Below are 20,565 nucleotides of genomic sequence, written 5' to 3'. Positions count from 1 at the left end.
TGTGGCTGCGGGGTTTTGTCCAGAGGCAGGATGAGCCCCATCAGTGCGGAGGTCTCAGCATGAAATGACTTGTACCTTCAGCCCCTGCTCTTCCTGCCACACCTGGCTGTCTCTGAACAGCCCTCCCTTCAAAAGTGTCCCCTCTCAGAAGAGGTGATTCACTAGCCAGGTCACACACAGTAAAGGGTATGTCTGCTGTTATCACCCCAGCAGCCTTCTCAGGAGGAGGCTTATCCTGAGACCAGAGCCCTGCCTGCTGGCCTGCTCTTGTGACCCTTCCAGGCCAGCAAGGGGAGAGGCTAGGTGGTCAGGGGCCGTCAAGTGCTAGTCATCATCTCCTTCACAGAATTCAGGCTGTAACATACCAAGATTGCTCTTTGGTAGGACCCCAAGGGACACAGTCTTGGGAGGCTTAATAGAGGAAATATTAAATCAATGAAACCTCATTTCCAAGTTCAGTTTAGCAGCAGAATCCATTAACCTTATATTCACCCTCTCCCTTCCTCTAATAATACCAGCAAGGGGTTCAAAGGCATGATAACTTATCCTCAGGATCAGTACGTTCTATTCAATTACTGGGGTTCTGAGTTTTCAAGCTAAAAGACATATATTCATTTTGATTATAAGGAACCAACCCAAAAAGAACACTTCTTTCTTTTCATTTTGCTGGAAATGCCACACAAACAGAACTGTGGATATTGGCCTGTGCCGAGATAGACGAGGGAAGAAGGGCTGGCAGAGCAGTGCAAATCAATTCTTATTTTTCTTTTCATAAAAGAATTTCCAGCAAATGGGAACAAGGTTGTATCTGATTGCCCCTGGAACTGAGGCCACTCGCTGTGGGCTCCTTCACATGCTCTGGTCCCCAGGCCAGAGGAGTGCAAAGTTCAATCTCATTTCTTTTATCACATAAATTGTCAAATTCTAAAATAAAACCTGGTACAATAACAGAAACACAGTTTTCAAGGGAGCAGTGGAGCAGGTCATTCCCACCAGCTAGTTCTCTGGGATGGATAAAGATAAAGACACCAATGACCCTGGTTGCAAAATGCTGGGGCCTTTGGTAATGTGCTAATAGCCAGAACTGGGCTGAGCTAGTCAGGGCAGGTGCATTCAGGTATAGCACCCATTAAACCTTTAGTGCAAGGGTAGCATATCCTGATGTGGTTGCCATGGCATTTTCTCTATTCAGAAAAGGCCACTTCCTGCCTGGTACAAGACAAGGGTCAGAATGCCCTGAAGTCTTGACTCTGACAACAGTGGTAGTACTCTCTTATAGTATTCTCCGCAGCATAGTTTTGCCCAGGCGCCCCTCCCATGCAATCTGAAACCTAAGGCAGTCCTGGAGGGAGGAGCCTCACAGTGCAGTCGCTTGGTTTCTTGGCCACTGCCTTCTACACTTTGATGTTAAGTATAGTGACTTCAGAAGCAGCCAGCACCAGAAAGCAAAATAGGGCTGGTTTTAAGCATTTTGCATTCAGCAGACATCCTTTTTTGGTGAGATTGGAGAAGAAAACAGCCCAGTTATCCACCTCCCTAACAATCACGTATGGGTAGGAGCCCAGAGGCACCAGCACAAATGCATGGCATTACGGGATGCTCCATGCCAGGGGTGGAAAAGGGATTTTATAAGTAGGAAGCTCATGGGAAAATGAGCTGATAATATGAAATGAACTTTCTGGATTATTACCTGCTAGTGAGGCACATTGGCCTCTACAAAGAAAAAGGTGGAAAGAAAAATCAATTCCATCATTCTACACAGAGCCATTGCCTCTTGCTTCAGATTCCTAACAACACTTTGTGAATGTTAATTGCAGATGCTCCCGCTTCCACTGGAGAGACAAGAGAATGAATTTCTTACCCTTGCTTTATAGGACATCCTTTTATCCAACTGCCCCACCCATCCTCATCCCCCTTAAAAGGAAGATAACAGGGCTGGAAGAAGGCTCATGAAGTACCATCTGACTAGCCCCCAGACTAGGTGCTCATGATGTAACATCCAGCATCCTCACAGCTAGGAAGAGGTTGGGACCCTACTTCAGGAGTCTGTGAGGCAGACAGGCAGGCAGTCACAATACAGTCCAGCCTGGGCTGTAACAATCCAGCCTAGATGTTCTGATACTTGTACCCTGGTACCAAGTTGTTGCAGAGGAAATAAATGTCATCCAACCACACTGACAATGGGTATGCGAATATTTCATTGAGATCCAGATTTTAATTTTTCTGAAGGCCCATTATACTATTTTCTGTAGGGCTACACTTTTTTACATTCCCAATAATAGTGCAGAAGATTTCCTTTCTTCAAATCTTCACTATCATTTATTGTTTATGGTACTGGGGACCAGGGCCTTCACACTGAGCTACATCCATAGCCCTTTTTATTTTATTTTTTATTTTGAGATAGGGTCCCACTAAATTGCTGAGTTACCCAGGCTGGGCCTGAACTTGTAGTCCTCTTACCTCAGCCTCCCAGAGTGATGGAAAACAGGCATGTGCTACCATGGCTAGCTAACACTTATTATTTTGTGTTTTTATAATAATAGCCCTCTTAATGAGTATGAGATGATATTCATTGTGTTTGGTTTGCATTTCCCTGATGCTTAATGCTATTGAAATATCTTTTCATATATTTATTGACCATTTGTGTTTTGTCTTTGAAGAAATGTCTGTTCAGGTCCTTTCTCCTTTTTTTTTTTTTGGTACCAGGGATCGAACTTGGGTCCTTGCGCTTGCGAGGCAGGTGGCATAACCACTGAGCTAAATCCCTGGCCCTCTCCATTTTTTAATTAGGTAGCTTTTTGTTGTTGGGAGTGTGGTTTTATATTATTCTGAATATTTACTTTTTATCATATGTAAGACTTAGAAGATTTTCTCCATTTTGTAGGTTATATTTTCACTCTGCTTTTTGAGTCCTTTAATGTACAAAAGTTTTAAATTCAGATGTAGTTCAGTTTCTCTATTTTTTGTGGTCTGTGCCTTTGTTGTTGTATCTATGAAACATTGTCAAGTCCAATGCCATGAAGTTTTCTCCCTAAGTTTTTTTCTAAGAGTTTTATAGTTTTTGCTCTTAAAGTTTGTGTCTTTTGGAGTCAATTTTTGTATATGGTATAAGATAAGGGTCCAACCTCATTCTTTTGCATATAGTGAGCCAACTTTTTCAGCACAATTTGTTGAAGGGATTGTCCTTTCCCCATTGAATAGTCAGAAGGTTGTTTTGTGAGTGTAAAACAATGTACATGAAGCACCCAACACCATGTGTGTTAGCTTTCTACCACTATGACAAATACCTGAGATAAACAACTTATAAGGAGGAAATGCTTATTTGGGCTCATAGTTGCAGAGACTCCAGGCTATGGTCATTTGGCTCTATTGGTGGGAAGCATGAGATAGAGCAAAGGTGCCCACCTCATGGCAGCCAGAAAGCAAAGAGAAAAAGGAGAGGTCAGGGTCCCAATATTCTCTTCAAGGGCATGCTCCTGATGACTTCACTTCCTCCCATGAGGCTCCACCTCCAAAGGTTTCATCACCTCCCAGTAGCACCACAGGCTGGTAACCAAGAGTTTGGGATATAGGCCTTTGGGGGACATTTAAGATCCAAATCAGAACACCATTCTAGAGTAGTTTACTAAATGATGTTTGTCCCACCAGGACATTGGTGCTTCAGTGGTAGAATTCTTGCCTGCCACTAAATGTTGCTCCCTCTTCCTCCTCTTTCTGAGATGTTTGTGGCTAATGCAGTTCATTTTTCTTTTTGTGGTATGGGGGATTGTACCAAAAGGTGCTCTTATCACTGAGCTATATCCACAGCCCCTTAAAAAAAATTCTTTTTTTTGAGACAGGGTCTCATTATGTAGTTCAGGCTAGCCTTGTAGCACTATGTAGCACAGCCTGGCCTTCAACTCGCAGCAGTCTCTTGCCTCTCTCCCCAGTGCTGCGATTACAGGCATGCACCATGCCCAGCTTAATATTTTTTTCTTTTTTTCTTTTTTTTTTGATACAGGGTCTCACTAAGTTTTTCAAGCTGGCTAGCTTGCAAATTTGTAGTCCTTATGCCTTGGCTTCCTGAGAAGCTGGGATTACATGTATGCACTGATACTCCTGGCTAAAGCTGATTTTTTTTTTTTTTCGGTACCAGGGATTGAACTCGGGACCTTGCGCTTGTGTGGCAGGCACCGGAACCACTGAGCTAAATCCCCAGCCCCTAAAGTTGATTTTTAATAATTATAGCAGCAAATATCTTCAGAGGACCATCTGAATGTTAGGCTGTATTCTGAATGTTTTATATATTAATCCATTTAATGTTCCTTACAATGCTACAAGGTAGTTAACTGTAGTTTTCACTCAATTTGGCACCTGAAATTTAAGTAATTTGCCCAAGGCCGCACAGCTATAAGGGGTGGAGCCTGGTTCAAACCCAGGTGGTTTGGTCCATAATCTGTGGGCTCATAAACTTAGCATCCTCACATGTTCTGTAGCTGTGATGGCTCAAGCCTATGGCAAGCTGGAAACAGTCTGGCATTGGAGAATAACAGCCCATAATATGATGTTGGCCCACAGCTCTTCCCTGGCTATTCTCTTGTGAAAACACCACTCCTAGATCAGCTCTATTGGTTCAGCCCATCTGTTTGGGCAGAGAATATAGTGATTTGGGTCACTTCCCATTTCTTGCCAGGGCCCCTTGTTCCAGGAGAAATGCAAACCAGTTTTCTCTCTGATTTCACAGAAAAAGCAACAGACGGCTCCTTGCAGAGTGAAGACTGGACATTGAACATGGAGATCTGCGACATCATCAATGAGACAGAGGAAGGGTACGTGCCCTACCACCCTGCTTGTGGGAAACTCTCTTGGCTCTTAGGGGCCACTCAAAGCCTGTCAGGACACAAGGGTGGCAAGTTTGACTTTGTTTTCTTTTTAGTTTGTCCATTCTGACATTTAACAAACTGTTAATGATTTGTCTTCTTCTTGTCCATCTCTCCTCCTCTCCTGCAATAGCAGTCTTGAGTTAAAGCAGTGACAACCTCTTTTAACCATATGCTTTGAATAACAGGTGGAGGCTATTTGGTTACCTGGCCCACAGTGGCCATTCATTTCAACAGCCAAATTGTTACCTCTTCCCACCACTCCTCCCTGGTCCCTGTCTCCCCTTAGTAGACAAGGGGCTGTCTTTGCCCTGGTTTTCTGGACAAGAGCCCAGGAGCAGGGGTACTACAGTGCACATGGAGGGAGAACCAGGTCACACAAGGCAGGGGGTGAGAAAGGCGCACATGGCTCAGAGCAGCTGGGTTTGTTAGCTTACCCCCCTTGCATTCTGCCCCACTGATCTGTTATTATGGGCATCATTTACTATGTTCTCTTCTACATTATAGCTTTACTGTATTCATACATCTTTCTAACTGGTCTGTATTGAGCACCCTGTTCACACCATAAACACTGTGTTTACTGTCACTGTGCTCTCTTCAACCCAAGTTGAAGAACACAGCTGAGGCCCAGACACTGTCACTCACTAGCCTTGCTGCATATGAAATGACTGCCTTGTGCCAGGCCCTGTTGTATGTATGGAGCGAGACAGATGCCCTTCCCTCTGGGAGATGCCAGTCCAGAGTAGGGAGGCAGGCTGTGGATGAGATAATTAAAACACATAAGTTGGTCAGATGGGGACAAACTATGGAGGGAGCAGAGAGACAGAAGGTTGGGAATTAGCAATTTTATTTTTATTTTTTTATTTATTTTTTGGTACTGGGGATCGAACTCGGGTCTTTGCACTTGCGAGGCAGGCGTGGGAACCACTGAGCTAAATCCCCAGCCCCGGGAATTAGCAATTTTAAACAGAATAGTAAAGGAAAGTCTCTCAGAGAAGGTAACATTGATCAAAGACTTGGAGAGGAGGAAGTGAAGAGTGAGGATTATTCCAAAGAATAATTGTCCAGGTGGAAGGAACAGCAAGCTGGGAAGTCCTGGGGCAGAGGGTACTGGTATTGGTATGTTTGGTGCCAGTGGGCCCAGAATGGAGTGACCAGGGAAGAGGGTACATGGATATGAGGTCAGAGATGTGGTGGGGGTCTGGAAATGCAGGGCCACGTAGGCACTGAGTAACTGTGGCTTCAACTTCAGGTGAGAGGGGAAGGTACAGAGGACCAGCACAAGAAAATGGCATGCTCTGACATTAAGTGATCACTGTCCACTGTGTTCAGAATGGCCTGACTGGTGGCTGGCCAGAGAGCACCCAAACCAGTGCATTATTACATCAACTCCTGGTATAAGATTATGGGTGGCTTGCCCAAGATGGTGGTACGGGAAGGAGGGAGAGAGAAGTCATTATATGCTGGCTAGCTTCAGAAGGTGGAAACTAAGGAATTTGCTGATGTGGGATATGAGCAGAGCCGGGATAACTCCAAAGTTTGGGGCCTGCAGAGCCACTGATGGAGCTGCTGCCTCCTGAGGTGGAGCAGGCTGGGGTCAGGGACCAGGACTAGATCTGAGCTTCTGGCTCAGTCCCAGAGAAATACTGCCTGGTAACAGCACAGGTAGCTCTGGAGTTGAGGGAGTGGCCTTCACTGACCCTATACTGTAAATGCTGGGGTTAGCTTGGCCACGTCCCTTTACACTCACCTGGGTCCCGTTCTTCCTTGTGTCCTCCTCAGATGCCATTCATTTGCTTGTTTATTCAGATATCCAGTGGCCTTTGGCCTCTGCAGGGGGAGGGATAGCCTCCCAGGATGCCAAGGTGAATATGCCAGTCCCCCATGGAGACTGAGCTGGGAATACTGGCCAGGCCTGTCACTGAGGCCTGTGCCCAATGCCGTGGGTACAGAGGGCAAGGCAGGTGCAGCTGTCTCCTGGAGGGGCTGGTTTCAGGCTGGGGCTTGGAGGCTGGCAGGAAGAGGAGTGTGTCTGATAGCTCAGGGTGGCATGAAAAAGGTCCACAAACTGGGAAACACACAGTCACATTGCTCAGATACCTATGTGACTTGAGGGCAGGAGGTCCAGAAACCCTGGGATCATCTTCTTCCAAAGGGGTTAAGCCCCTTCCAAAGTCCACCAGGGCTGGTGAGCTGCTTTCTCAGTCACCACCTGAAAGAAGACCTGGTCACACCTTCCCCTGCTATTCATGTGTGTTTGAGTGATAGCACCACTGTGATTTTGAGGAATTGATGTGTGTGTGTTTCTACTGTGAGGTGACTGTTTAAATTTCTTCCCAAACTGGAGGAAAAATCCACAAGTTGGGTTGCTGGTAGGGTACCCTATCCAGTCCTTCCCAGCCTTTTGCTGGAGAGTTTCTGACTGCTGTTCCATTTTCCCTGGCCAATCTCTTTCTCTAAGTTGTTCCCATCATTCACTAGATCTTGATTTAAATCTCATTTTCTTGATCACTTCCCTTCCAATTTGCATAGGTCTTCTGTTATATGATTTCACAGTACACCGTATCACACTGCGGCTGTGTGATGTCTGTTAGTGTCTGTGTTACCCTGCAACCCTCTAGTCTGTGAGCTCCATGAGGGCAGGTATTCCATCTGTTTTGCTCACCATTTTACCCCCAGCACCAAGCACAGTGTGCACATAATTGGTTCTTGATAAATATTTGTTAAGTAAGTGAATAAATGAAGTCCTCAAGGCCCTTACAGTCTGATGAGGAATGCAGGCATGTAAACATAATCATAACACTGCATGACAAGGGGAGAGAGAGCAAGAAGCTTTATATAGCTACAGAGACAGCCTAGCCCAGTGTCCAGTGGGGCTACCAGCTGCATAGCCTTCTTCTTTTTTTTTTTTTTTTTTGGTACCAGGGATCGAACTCAGAACCTTGCACTTGTGAGGCAGGCATGGTGCCACTGGGCTAAATCCCCAGCCCAGCAAAGCCTTCTTGGAGGAGGTGACACTCAGTGGAGTCTTCTAAGATGCAGGACACCACAGTGTCAGTCAGGGAAGTAGATAAATGACAGGGGAACCTAGAGCTGAAGAGCGGTGTGTGCAACATGTGCATTGGAAGCATACATAATTAGATGTGCAGAGCCTGAGCCATCTACCTAGTTGGAAGCCTAGATTACTGCTTACTGTCCTACAGCTGTGTGTATATTATGTCATCTCCCTGTGTCTCAGTTTCTTTTTGAAACAAGCAAGGTCTTGCTGTGTAGTTCAAGCTGCCCTTGAACTCACTGTGTATCCCAGGCTGGCCTGAACTTGTGACAACCCTCCTGCCTTACTTAGCCTCCTGAGTACTGGGATTACAGGCCTGTACCACCATACCCAGCCTTTTTCTTTTTAAAATTTTATTTTACTGGTACATTTTAAGTATACAATATAATGACATTTATCATTGGAAATTTGCACCTTTACATAATCTCTCTTGGTTCTTATTTTTCCCCCTTCCCCTGCCCTCCATTCAACCCCTCCATCCCTCCCTATTTACAAAGACTTTGTTTCCATTTTTTCATTTTCTCCTATTAATTCCATTCCCTTCTTTCCCTTCTCCTACCCCTCCCACTTCCCCTTCCCCTTTGCCCCTTTTCTTCCTGTTTCACATTATCTGTTATACCTTTTAGTCCTTATTTACACTTTCAGTTTCTCACACTGGAGAAACTATTTGGTATTTACACGTGTGTCCTATTTATTTCACTTAAGAGTATCACCTCAATGTGCATCCATTTAGCTATAAATGTTTCTAATTTCTCATTTTTTATGGCTGAGTAGTACTCCATTTTATTTTAAAAACCCCACATTTTCTTTATCCAGTCTCCAGTTGATGGGCACTTGGGCTGTTTCCAGGTTTTATCTATTAGAAATTGTGCTGCTATGAACATGGGTGTACATATATCACTGTGGTATGATTCTTTTAATTCTTTGGGGAAGATACCCAGCAAGGGACTAGCTGGGTCAAATGGGACTTCCAATCCTAGTTCTTTGAGATATCTCCATACTGATTTCCACAGTGGTTGCACCAGTCTACACTCCCACCAGCAGTGCAGCAGGGTTCCTCTTTCCCCACAGCCCCACCAGGATTTGTTATTGGCTGATTTCATGATAGCAGCCATTCTTTCTGGAGTGAGGTGGAATCTCAGCGTTGTTTTCATTTGGATGTCTCGAATGACCAGTGATGTTGAACATTTTTCATATGTTTATTTGCCATTTCTACTTCTTTGTCTGAGAAATGTTTGTTCATTTCAGATGCCCATTTTTGGACTGGGTTTGAGAGGTCTGATTTTTTTAAGTTCTTTATAGATTCTAGATAGTAGACCTTTGTCTGAGGAAGAGCAGGTGAAGGTTTTTTCCCACATTGTGGGTTGTCTCTTCACACTGCTGGTGGTTTCTCTTGTTGTGCAGAAGCTTTTTAATAAAAAGAGATCCCACTTGTTGATTGTTTGTGCTAGTTCATGGGCAACTGAGGTTTTGTTCATAAAATCTTTTCCTATGCCAATGTCTTCAAGAGTTCTACCTAACCTCTGTTCCAGCTGATTCAGCATTTCTATTTTATTTTATTTTATTTATTTATTTTTATTTTATTTTATTTTTTTGGTACTGGGGATTGAACTCTGGTCCTTGCACTTTCGAGGCAGGAGGTGGAACCACTGAGCTAAATCCCTGGCCACAGCGTTTCAATTTTAATATTTAGATCTTTAATCCATTTCGATTTTAGTTTAGTCCGGCCTCTTTCTTTCTGAGACAGGGCCTCACTATGTAGCCCAGGCTGGCCTCGAACTCGTGCCAATCCTCCAACATCAGCCTCCTGAGTACTGGGATTACAGGCATATGCCACCATGCCTGGCTACTTAACCTTATTTAGAAAATGGAGCTACCAATCATAGCTCTCTCATAGGGTTATTGTAAGGATTAAAAGAGTAAAGTCGTACATAAATATATTCCACATCCATGTGTATTAGCTTTCGATTGCTATGACCAATACCTGAGATAATCAGTTTAGAAAGAGGAAAGGGTTATTTTGGCTTACAGTTTTATAGGTTTCAGTGCATGGTTGATTGACCCATTGATTTGGGGGCTATAGTGAGGCACCACATCATAGCAGGAGAAACTGTGCCAGAGTAAGCTATTCAGTTCATGGAGGTTTGGTAGCAAAGAAAGACAGAAAGGGGCTGAGGTCCCTATATCTCCTTCAAGAGTACACCCTCAATGACCCAACTTCCTTTCACTAGGAACCACCTCCTAAAGGGTTTTTACCTCCCAGTACTACCACAGGCTGGGGACCAAGCCTTTAAAACGTGGGCCTTTGGGGAACATTCATCATCTGAACTATGCTACATATATGGATTTTCTGTTTATCCTTTAACATGTTCATGACAAGGCTATAATTTGTATCTCTTGCTCCTAGACAGCCCTGAACTACTGGTGGTACAAGCCACCCCATGATGGACTGTCAGGGATATACCATCAGTGGTTCAAGCTGGCAGGAATTTGTTAATGACTTCCATTGCCCATTATTGTCATCATCACTTTGGTCTGTGGTGTCAGTTACCTGGCCAGTCCTAGGAAATGATCTCTGTGGCTTCATGTCCTGACCCTGTCTGCCATTCTCTGAGCACTTGGCCTATGCCAAGCCTCGTGCCCAGCCCTAGAGTGGATCTTCACACACACACACACACACACACACACACACCCAAAAGACATATAAGGTAGGGGCAGCCTGTTTTAGTGGTAAAGGAACTGAGGCCCAAAATGGTTGTCGTTTGCCAAAGACTTCACAGCATAGTAGGAAGAGAATAGTAGGGTTCAAGTCCAGACTTATCTGGCTCCAGCCACCAAAGCTCTGCCTGCACTTCTTGTATTTATCTTTGGGAGGCTGTGGGCACAGATTGGTGAACCATTCACAGCCGTCTCCTTGGGCTTTCCGCAGTGTCCAGGTCTGGGGTCACTTCCTGCATGAGAAGGGCTGACATCAAGGACTGTGTGACAGTCCCACACTCAGTAGTCATGAGTGTCTGGCTGGAGTGTTTGAGACTCTGTTTACCAGGCCTCACTCCAGTCCTACCTAATTAGGGCATACACATGTGGATTTGAGATTTGCTTCTCAGGTGATTCTGGTCTGCATCTCTGATGAGGATCTGCTGACCTGGACCATTTTCATAACTCTGATGTTCCCCAGTTCATTGAATCTTTGTGTGTGCTGCAGCCTCTGAACTGGAGGGGGAACTGGTAAATTCATTAGAGCAAGATCGTTGTTAAGGTTTGTGGAGGAGGGGCAGCTGTGTCCTGTGTGAGAGGGGTGGGGATAAGAAAGCTGCTCAGAAAAGCAACTGAAAAACAAAGAGGTTCCAAGACCATGGAAACCAGTGGAGAACTTGCTATGACTGGAAAGAGGGGCTCTCTGCAGTCTGGGTTGGGAGGAGGTTGGAAGAGGCTGTAGAGGCAGGAGCATGAAGCCCTGGAGACTGCTCCTGGCCTGCCTTTCCACTGAGAGCTGCCAGAGTTTGGTGTCTCACACATGTCACCATGTCCTCACAATCCTTCTTGCCTATTCAATCTTGGCCCTCACTCAACACCTCTGCCCTGTCTGGGTTCCAACTCCAACTGCCTAATCCACGGCAGCTCCTTGAAACTTTACAGTTCCTCTGACCTCACTCTGTGCTCCTCTCTGAAGCTTCTCCCTTGGGGACAGAAATAAATACATGCTATTGTGTTCCTGCAGCATGGGGATGAGTTTTCAGTTTAAATGTAACTAAGAGCCTGTGGACTCTCTGGTTGCCCCACACTCCGAAGAACTGGGAACACTGGGCCCTGCTAGCATGAGTGCCTATGACCTTGGAGGCTGTGCCCATTTTCTTCTTCTATGAATAGCCAGGAGGAGAGGAAAGAGGCTGTACTGAGAGGGCCAGCAGCTGCAGGTCTGGGATGACTGTGCTGTTAGATCCCTTGAGAGAAAAAATCAGTTCATGCTCTTGGCAAGTAGCTGCTGACTTTCACCAACTCAGCCCATCAAAGAAGAGAGCCACTCAGGTCCCATATTTGCAGAAATCAGTATCCCTGTTTGGAAGCTGCAGTAAGGCACATCCCTAATCTCTCAGTCCTTTGACACAGAAGCCAAGAATTCCCGTAGGGTAGTTATATTTCAAGTTGGGAATGGGAAATAGGGAGTTTGGGGTATTTTAAAAATTTCTTTCAGAAGCCTTGCTTACCTTTCAACTTACTGTGTCTTTCTAAATTAGGCTTTCCTTCCCCTGACTTCCTCACACACATCTGAAAGGAATTTTTCATTTGATAAATACAGTAAAAACATTTAGGACTTCAGGAATGGGAAGTCCCAGACTTCATTCAACCTAGGAAAGACTGAGATACAGTGGCACATCCTCAGTGAAAAGCTGGAACCCACTTGAGACAGCAAGGGGCTGGCCTGCAGCAAGGCGGGAATTCTGCTGGGGCACACTGAGATGGGGCATCAGGGAACAGGGCTCCAAGGGGCAGCTCTTAGTCCCACAACTTTATTGAATTCTTAGTAGAATAAATTTTAAAACCTGTTAGACATAAAAGCTCCATGTAATAGTTGTGCTTAAGAGGGCTGGCTCAGGATCCTGTCTAGATATAACAGTAATTTTAGGAAGAACTCATTTCAAGTCCAGACGTTCAGCTAAGGAACAAGTTCTTGAACAGGGCCTGTTTGTAAACTAGGGACTGCTATAATTCTGCAAGATTTTTCATGGGAATCCACATCAGATATATTACTTAACACAGTCCCTTGGGTTTTGAGGAGACTCACTAAGATTTCTCTGGAGCTCTAAGGAGTTCCATGGAATCCAGCAAGAGCTGAACATCCAGGCCTCAGTATATATCTGGCCATTCTCTCTTCTACATTTCTCTTGTGGTTTCTCTAGAAGAACTCTCTTCCATACTCCCATACACTAGTGTGATGATGGCAAACCTTTTAGAGAACCTTTTAGGGTGCCCAAACTGCAACCCAAAGCCCACTTATTTATCACAAAGTGGTAACACTGCAATTAAACCTGAATATTGAGGTTTTAGTTTAGGAACAACAGCTCATACGTTAGTATCTTTGGTCTTAAAAGAAAACAAATAACACACATGCCATAGGTTCGCCAGCACTGCACTAGTGAGTTAGTTATGATTTTGAGTAAATAACACTGGCATGTGATACAAAATTCAAAAGGTCTGCAAAGGAGCAATCCAGTGAAAAACCTCTCTCCCCCTCTACCGCTTGGTTTCCTTCCTGAAGGGCAGCTTTTGTTACCACGTTCTTATGGCTCCCTCTAGAGATTCTCTTCCTGCCATGGGCACATGCGGTGTAAAGTGTTTGCTGTCCTTTTGACATACAAATAATACCTCTTGTTCATGCTTCGGCAAATGACTTTATGCACACATCTTTTGAGTTTGGACCATAACAATGTATAATCCTCTTCTGTAGCTGCATAATATTCCATTGGGTAGGTGAGCCATGATATAGTTGAACCTGTTTAATTTTGGTGGACATTCAGTTTGTTTTCCTGTCTTTTTTTACATTTATAAACATGGTACAATGAATGACCTTGTATGTATACTAGTTGACACAAATGGTAGTAGATTAGTGGGTTAGAGCCTCAAAGTGGGACTTATGAGGATTTTAATATGTCTGTCTTTCTCCAGGCCAAAGGATGCCATTCGAGCCCTGAAGAAGCGGCTCAGTGGGAACCGGAACTACAGGGAAGTAATGCTGGCACTGACGGTGAGTGCTGCTCTCCTATGGTGGGAGACAGGAGAGCCTCATTCTCATGGCCTAGTGCCACTCTCGGCCTTCCCTCTACCCAAATACACCCTGAAAATGGCTCTGGGCCAGTGCCACTAGAGTTGTGCAGAACCTTCTGGTCACACAACCTTAGATTTTCCTGCCTTCCTCTGATGCAGGGGGTAAACTTCAGTTTGGTAAATGTACACATACTAGCACATGGGTGGCACTGCCCAGAGTAGAGGAGCCAGAGGCTGGGGTGGGGCCCCTTTCTGCTGCCAGCCTGCCTTGAGACTCTTAGTGTCAGTTCTGTCCTTAAGAAAATATTCAGTCCCACCTATCTAGTTCTTGCCCCAGACTGTGCCAAGCTTTTCAGATGTTGATGGTTATAATCACTTTCCAAAATGGGCTTCATTATCCCCTCATAGGGATAAAGAGACTGAGGCTTAGGGAGATGTAGAGGTTGTGTGGCCATCAGAGCTAGTAAGGTACCGAGCTGTGGGTTGCCATCATAAAGTGATCTTTTGTTCGGGTAAAAGCTGAAAATAGCTGCAAAGGCTCTTGAAAAAGTTAGCCAAGTGACTCCTTTCAGGACAAACAGACCAGATCTTGCCCTTCTTAAGATGTCAGAGAATTAAAAGAGAGACTTCAGGTACTATTTCTGTCTTGAAAGCCAACCGTTTTTCAGATGTGGCAAAATCTGGGCCACAGTGAATTCTTATAATAGAAATTGTAACACGTCAGCATGTCAGCTTCTATGTGGGTTTCAAATAGTGGGGTTATTTATCCAAAACAGTCATAACATGCTTCTCTTCAAAGCAGAGAAACTGTTTGGAATTTTTACCCAAGTTAAAACTCAAAATCTATTAGGAGAGTTCTGTCTGCCAGGGAATTGGGGTTTGAAATTTTTTTTTTTTTTGATTCCCAGGGATCAAACTCGGGACCTTGCACTTGCAAGGCAGGCACCGGAACCACTGAGCTAAATCCCCAGCCCGGGATTTGAATATTAAAGGAGAAAAGGCTAGTTGAAAAATAGAGTGTTGAAAGCTTTTATTTTTTTCATCAGAATTTGAGCCACAATATTCATTAAACCCAGTTGTAATACCCAAAACAAGTTGTTCTCAATAACTCACATCACTGGGAAATGAGTTGTAATATGTCAGGGCATTTTCCTGGTGTCTAACACTTCTCCCCATGTGTGCTCAGCTTCATGGTAACTGCCTTTAATGAAAATCTGCACTTACCTGCCTTACTATAGCAGAGAATGATGCGTATCATCTGAGTTTTCCTGATAGCGCAGTCTGTGGCAAATCCAGTGATGCCTTTGGAACACAGAGCTATTGTCCCTGTACCTAAGACCCTGCCTGGTACACTTTGCATGGTCTTGTGTCTGCTTTGATGGCTTTACTTAACCTATTGGTTGCTCTCAGTTCTTCTGCTTCCTTGTGGCCCTTTCCTAGTTTCATTTGTGTCCCCACAAGGTTGCTAATATTTACCCAAAGTAGGAGTTAGAAACCCTGAAAGACTGTCTATTTTGACCTTCATGTCTATGCTTGAAACATCTGCTTCTGATTAGAGGCCCTACTTACTTCATCGGCTTTGGCTGCCTTTCAGAAAATTGCCACTGTGTATTTCATGCCCTAAACCCCACATGGTCAGATTTGCCAGGAAACTTTTTTAAAAGGCAGGGTGGTCTAAAGTGGCCCTTGCCAACCCAGGAAGGACCTCCCATGTCTCCTGCTTGGATAGGCATTGGGCTGCTCTGCAGCTCATGCGGTTCTGCCCAGGTCATTTCCAAGGCCAAGCTGGGGCATGATGACCTGGAATCTGCTGTTTAGAACTGAAGGACATGCTCTCTAAAGGCAAGAAGGGAGGCCTGGTAGTGGAGGGGAGCTCTAACTTCCCTGCCACCAGCCTGTGGCCTACCCCTCTGCTTTCTGTTTTTCCACCCAAGCCTGCTCCTCTGGCCTTCTGTCCTACCCTTCCCTACCTGCCCCTCATGAAAGAAGTATCTTTCCTGCAACTTGCCTTGGCCCAGCAATACTGCCAGAGTCAGGAGGCAGATTTAGAGAATCCCAGAGAAAAGGGCCTATAAGCTGCTTGAAGGCAGGAAGAGCCTCTCTGCTTCCTCTCAATAACCCCTGTAGGGCGCTGAGAGGACATGAATGCTTGTCACAAGCAGAGGCTAAGAAATGGAAATACCTCCTTGGCTGAGTAAAACCTACAGTGTCTCAGAAGCCCTGAGAATGCTCAGCTTGGAGTCCTCCTGGGCAAGCTGAGTAGACTGTGGCACCTCCTGAGGCTCAGGCAGCAATGGGAAAGGGAGTGATTCTGGCTGGTGCAGAGCTCCTAGGGGTGGGACATCCTGATCCTGGCATCATGGCACCTTTAAGCCTTAGCTTCCTCATCTCTAAAATGGAATAGTACTTTACAGGATTATTTTAAGGAACAAAGAAGGGGACAGGAAATCTAGTACATCATGCCTATTGTCTAAGGGGCTACCAGCTGAGAAAAACGATGAGGAAGAAATGGCCCAGTGCCCTCAAATAGGTGGAGGGACCAGGGATCCTGAGAAGGCTGACTAGAGTTTCTATCCTGCCTCTGCTATTATCCCACAGTTTGTGCCTAAGCAAGTCTCTTCCCCTTTCTAAGCTTCTTAACTTTAAAAATGAGTAATAAGATCTACTTAAAGAGAACTAATCATATGTGAGACTGGAATGAAATTACATATGATTCAGAGGGATTGCTCCTAGTACCTGGCACATAGCCAGCATTTAGTCACTGTCACAATTTTGGACCTTTCTTCATGGGCATGCTTTGTCAAGGTAAAGCCCCATGGTCTGAACTAGCCCTGAGGTATAAATTAACCTGTGGTCAGATGAGTTTGAGCAAATGAGAATAACCAAGGCAGTTAGAAATATCCTTTGTTGCTGGGGATGTACTTCCAAGGAGACATTCTTTAGCTAGTCAGCTGTGGCAATGGTGGGGAGAGGTGTTTGGAAAGAGGCAGGTGAGGTTGGTTCCAGAGAGCTAAGAGGCTCAGAGAACTCTGTGGAAGATTGGAGAGGCCCTCTCACTTGGACCTCCGAATACCATGGGGCCTCTTACCTGTCCCAAGGGAGAATAAGAAGCTGTTCCTTTACTCAAGTGCATATAGTAGGTTTCTGAATTATAATCTTATAATCATACTTATCGTTTATTGGACACCTATTCTGTGCAGGGCACTGCTAGTTTCTTTATATATATTCCCTCTCATCTTCCCAATAACCCAGTAAGGGAAGACTCATTGTTCCTATGTTCCAGAAGAGGAAATAGAGACCCAGAGGGACTTGTACTGGGCCATTCAGGGAGGAAATTTCACACTGGCTACCTGATAAGAACCCCTATGTCAGCTTTTCTGAGCAGCTGAGGCCTGTGTACTTCCCTGACAAGGGAGGGGAGGGTCTGATCCAAACATGGATCTTAAAGCCAGGTAGCAGCTGAGGTCCACAAACCATTTGTCAAGGGTGGAAGATCCATTGTCATTGCCAGTTTTATTTGCAGAAGCAAGGATGTCGGGGGTGTGTGTGTTTCTGTGTGTATTTCCTTCCTCATGCACAAGGGCCAGTAACTCACTAAGCAATTCAGCCTGTCACAGCACCCTCCTCCTATGACAGAGCCTGTGTCCCATTGGCTAATGCCTCATACCCAGAGGCCCAGAGAGAGGAGTTAAAATGCTAATTTTCAGGGACTGCTCAGTCATTTTGATCCCATTAAAACACCAGCATCCTTCTCAGGCAAAACCAGTGCTTCAATTACCAACTAATTGCCTGATTATTGTGCAGGGACAGGAGCTTTCAGTCAGCAAGGAGCTGCTGTCATCCCAGAGGAAAGGCTGAATTAGAGTATGGGAATGCTGGTGAGGTTTGGTTCTGGAGTGTCAGAGAATGATCTAGGAACAAGAGCAGGGTGGGGTGAGGGGAAAACTCAGGGGCCATCTCAGTTCCTGCTGTCTCCTCTCCTTCCCACAGTGGTGACTTCTTGCCCCTCTCCCCACATCAGGTACTGGAAACATGTGTGAAGAACTGTGGCCACCGGTTCCACATCCTTGTGGCCAACCGAGACTTCATTGACAGCGTTCTGGTCAAAATCATCTCTCCCAAGAACAACCCTCCCACCATTGTGCAGGATAAAGTGCTTGCTCTGATCCAGGTAGGCTTCTTGCACTCAATTGGTTGGAATAGAGTAAGATGGGGGCTCTGATGAGTCCTTGTTCTCTCCTACCATTTGGAGGAAAATATGGAGGCTTCTGGGTTTAAATATTTGTTTAAATACTTTCTTTATACTCATCCCACTGGAATGAAACCCTAAGCAGTAGCTCCCTAACCAGTTGACAGAACCTTCAAGAAGCCTTCTGGGTGTCTGGCCCACAAAGGCCTCTGAGACATTGTGGAGTAGGAAGGACCACATGAGAGCAGTATTCAGGGTTGGTGAAGTCACAGGGCAAGGGCCAGCCCTGGGGCAGGTAGAGAAGTGGGGATATATTAAGAAATGTTTCATTGGGAAAGTGATATTTCTCTTGGACCCCAAAGAATGAGGAGGAGCTTGGTGGAAAGGTCAGAGAATGAGGGGCATTGCAGACAAAGAAGACCATATGCAAAGCCCAGAATCATCAAAAAAATATTTCACGTTTGGGGTGTCTTCATTATTAATGGCTCTGTAAAAAATAACCACTGAACCTGGCAGCCTGAAACAATAGATGTTTATTATCTTATGGTTTCTGTGGGCCTGCATTCAGGAGCAGCATAGCTAGGCAATATGAACTTGGGATCTCTCGGAGGCTGCATTATTTGAAGGCTTTACTGGGGCTTTCAAGATCATGCCCCATGTGGTTGTTAGTGGGAAGCCTCAGTTCTCGGCTGATTATTGGCAGGAGACCATGTGGATGTCAGGACTAGGTCTTGGAATGACCTCGTCTCAGAAGTCACATGCTATCTTTTTTGTCACATTCTATTTAGAAGGGAGTCACCCGTTGACAGAAGCAGGGTGGTCACAGAGTGCGCACAGGGGCTCTTGGGGGTGTTGGGCATGAGGCTTGAGGGGGCAAAGAGGTGTCAGCTAAGGAGCCATTGCCTATGCCTGAAGAGTCCTCACCAGCTCTTAGAGTAGTCAGTTCCTCTATGATTTCAGGTATACCTCAGAGGTCCTGGGCCACCCAGCTTAAATGATGCACACACATTCTCTTTTGTTCTGTCTCTGACTTCACCTTCTTTTATGGTCTTCAGCATGGCTTTGCTAACATTTCTATTGTCTGCCTCATTCTCTGTTCCTAAGAGCCCAGGGAAGCAGTGATCAGTGATCAGAATCTAGAACAGTTTGTGTGGAAAGTGTGTGTGTATAAGTATTTTTTTAGCAAGTGGATAAATGTAGTTTACTGTGGCTCTGAGGAAAAGTATGGGTGACAACAGAGTCCCCTTCCATGCTTCTCCTAAGCTGATCTCTTCTTATTCTGCCCACTTCTTGAATTTTCGTCTTTCTCCCTCTGCTCCCTTTCTCTCCCTTTTCCTCTCCTTCCCTCTCTCCTTTTCTCCTCTCCCTCCCTTCATCTGTCTTTCTTACATACACATCTCCTGTAGATGCATCCCACTTCCCCTAGTCTTTCTTACCTCCCCTTCTACCCCCACCCAGCTTCTTTTGGACTCCATTTCCCTGCCTCGCTGCCAGGAATTACTGCCAGGAAAAGAAATAGTGGCTTTTTCTCAACAAAAGATGAGGCATCCCTATCTGAACTCCTTACAGAGTCCGTTCTCTGCAAGGCCCATAGAGGCTGTAGACCTGGAAGGAGACTTCTTGGATAAGGGCTTCCTGGGCCCTTACCCAAGCCTGGCTAGGCTTTCTGGGGTAGATTCACCACATGACCAGAATGGCCAACTTAAGGGGTACGATCTGCTGAGAGCAGACAGAGCCTTTGGCTCAGGCCCAGAGCTCTGCCATACACACACACACACACACACACACACACACACACGCACGCGCGTACCCCTACATGCATAAGCCATGCCCTGCCCTTGAAGTTTTCTGTTGAGATCCCTATATCCCCTCATTCCATCTATTCTCAGGTTCTCTCCAGCACTGCTTCTAACTTCATCCTATGTGGAACTCCTCTGGGCATCTGCTTTCTTAATGGGGGCCTGTTCTGCCTTCCTGCTCTTAGCGCTGCACCTGGTGCTCCACCGTGGGTCACAATGGCCCCCAGACCTTCCCCTGCCTGGCTTAGCAGCAGCTGTGTGCACTGGCCTTTTGTAGGGTTCTGTTCAGCGTGAACACACTGAATGCAACTGTAGGCCAGAAAAGCGAGAGGCTTGAGGTAGGGTCATCCAGGCGGGGCAGCTAGGAGTGGTCCTCCTCCCCTGCCATGTTTCCGAGGGGCCTTCACATTTGTCATGGCCAGCTGGCATAGAGAAGAAAAAAACAGTGCTCAGAGCTGCTGGACTGTGTGGCTTCTATAATTGGTAGACCAAGGAATAATCAGGTCCTCAGCCTTTTCTTTTTATTGAATTATCTATACAAGAAATTACACTTGAAAATATGTACAACTTAATTTCAAAACTGAATCCACCCCTGTCACCAGCCTCTACTTTGCAAAGTAGAATGTGCCAGGGGCCCAAAAGTACCTACCCCCAGTATGACCTCTAGCCTGGCATCCCACACACAAACATTTCCCTGTTCCTGCCCTGTCCCTACGTGGGCTTCCATAGAAGTACTCTGTGGCCATAGCTGTGGTCTACTCAGCTACATGTGGGTGTCACATGACTGAATGTCTTCCCTTCACAGTGCTGCCAGGCTGAATTCCTATAGTTAGTTGACTCCTCTCACTGTGGAGGGGCACATGGTGGTTGCAGTTTAGAGTCACTATTTTTAAAAAA

General features: G+C 45.5%; 1 protein-coding gene across 7 annotated transcripts in view; it reads left to right on the top strand.

The window, feature by feature from the left end:
* Tom1l2 (target of myb1 like 2 membrane trafficking protein) overlaps nucleotides 1-20,565 on the top strand; it is a 127,926-nt gene that overhangs the window by 56,507 nt on the left and 50,854 nt on the right. For all 7 annotated transcript variants that reach the window (XM_004868700.3, XM_004868699.3, XM_004868698.3 and 4 more), the window contains exons 2-4: nucleotides 4,724-4,808; nucleotides 13,582-13,660; nucleotides 17,702-17,851. In XM_004868700.3, the coding sequence (XP_004868757.1) occupies nucleotides 4,724-4,808; nucleotides 13,582-13,660; nucleotides 17,702-17,851 (314 nt within the window). The remainder of the gene's footprint in view (nucleotides 1-4,723; nucleotides 4,809-13,581; nucleotides 13,661-17,701; nucleotides 17,852-20,565) is intronic.

This window comes from Heterocephalus glaber, unplaced genomic scaffold (genome assembly GCF_053883595.1).
Source record: "Heterocephalus glaber isolate CG9 unplaced genomic scaffold, H.glaber_assembly_v1.0 deba00001813, whole genome shotgun sequence".
In the NCBI taxonomy this organism is placed as follows: domain Eukaryota; kingdom Metazoa; phylum Chordata; class Mammalia; order Rodentia; family Bathyergidae; genus Heterocephalus; species Heterocephalus glaber.
Note: the sequence above shows the minus strand (reverse complement) of the source record. Positions and strands in the feature narration are given on the sequence as shown.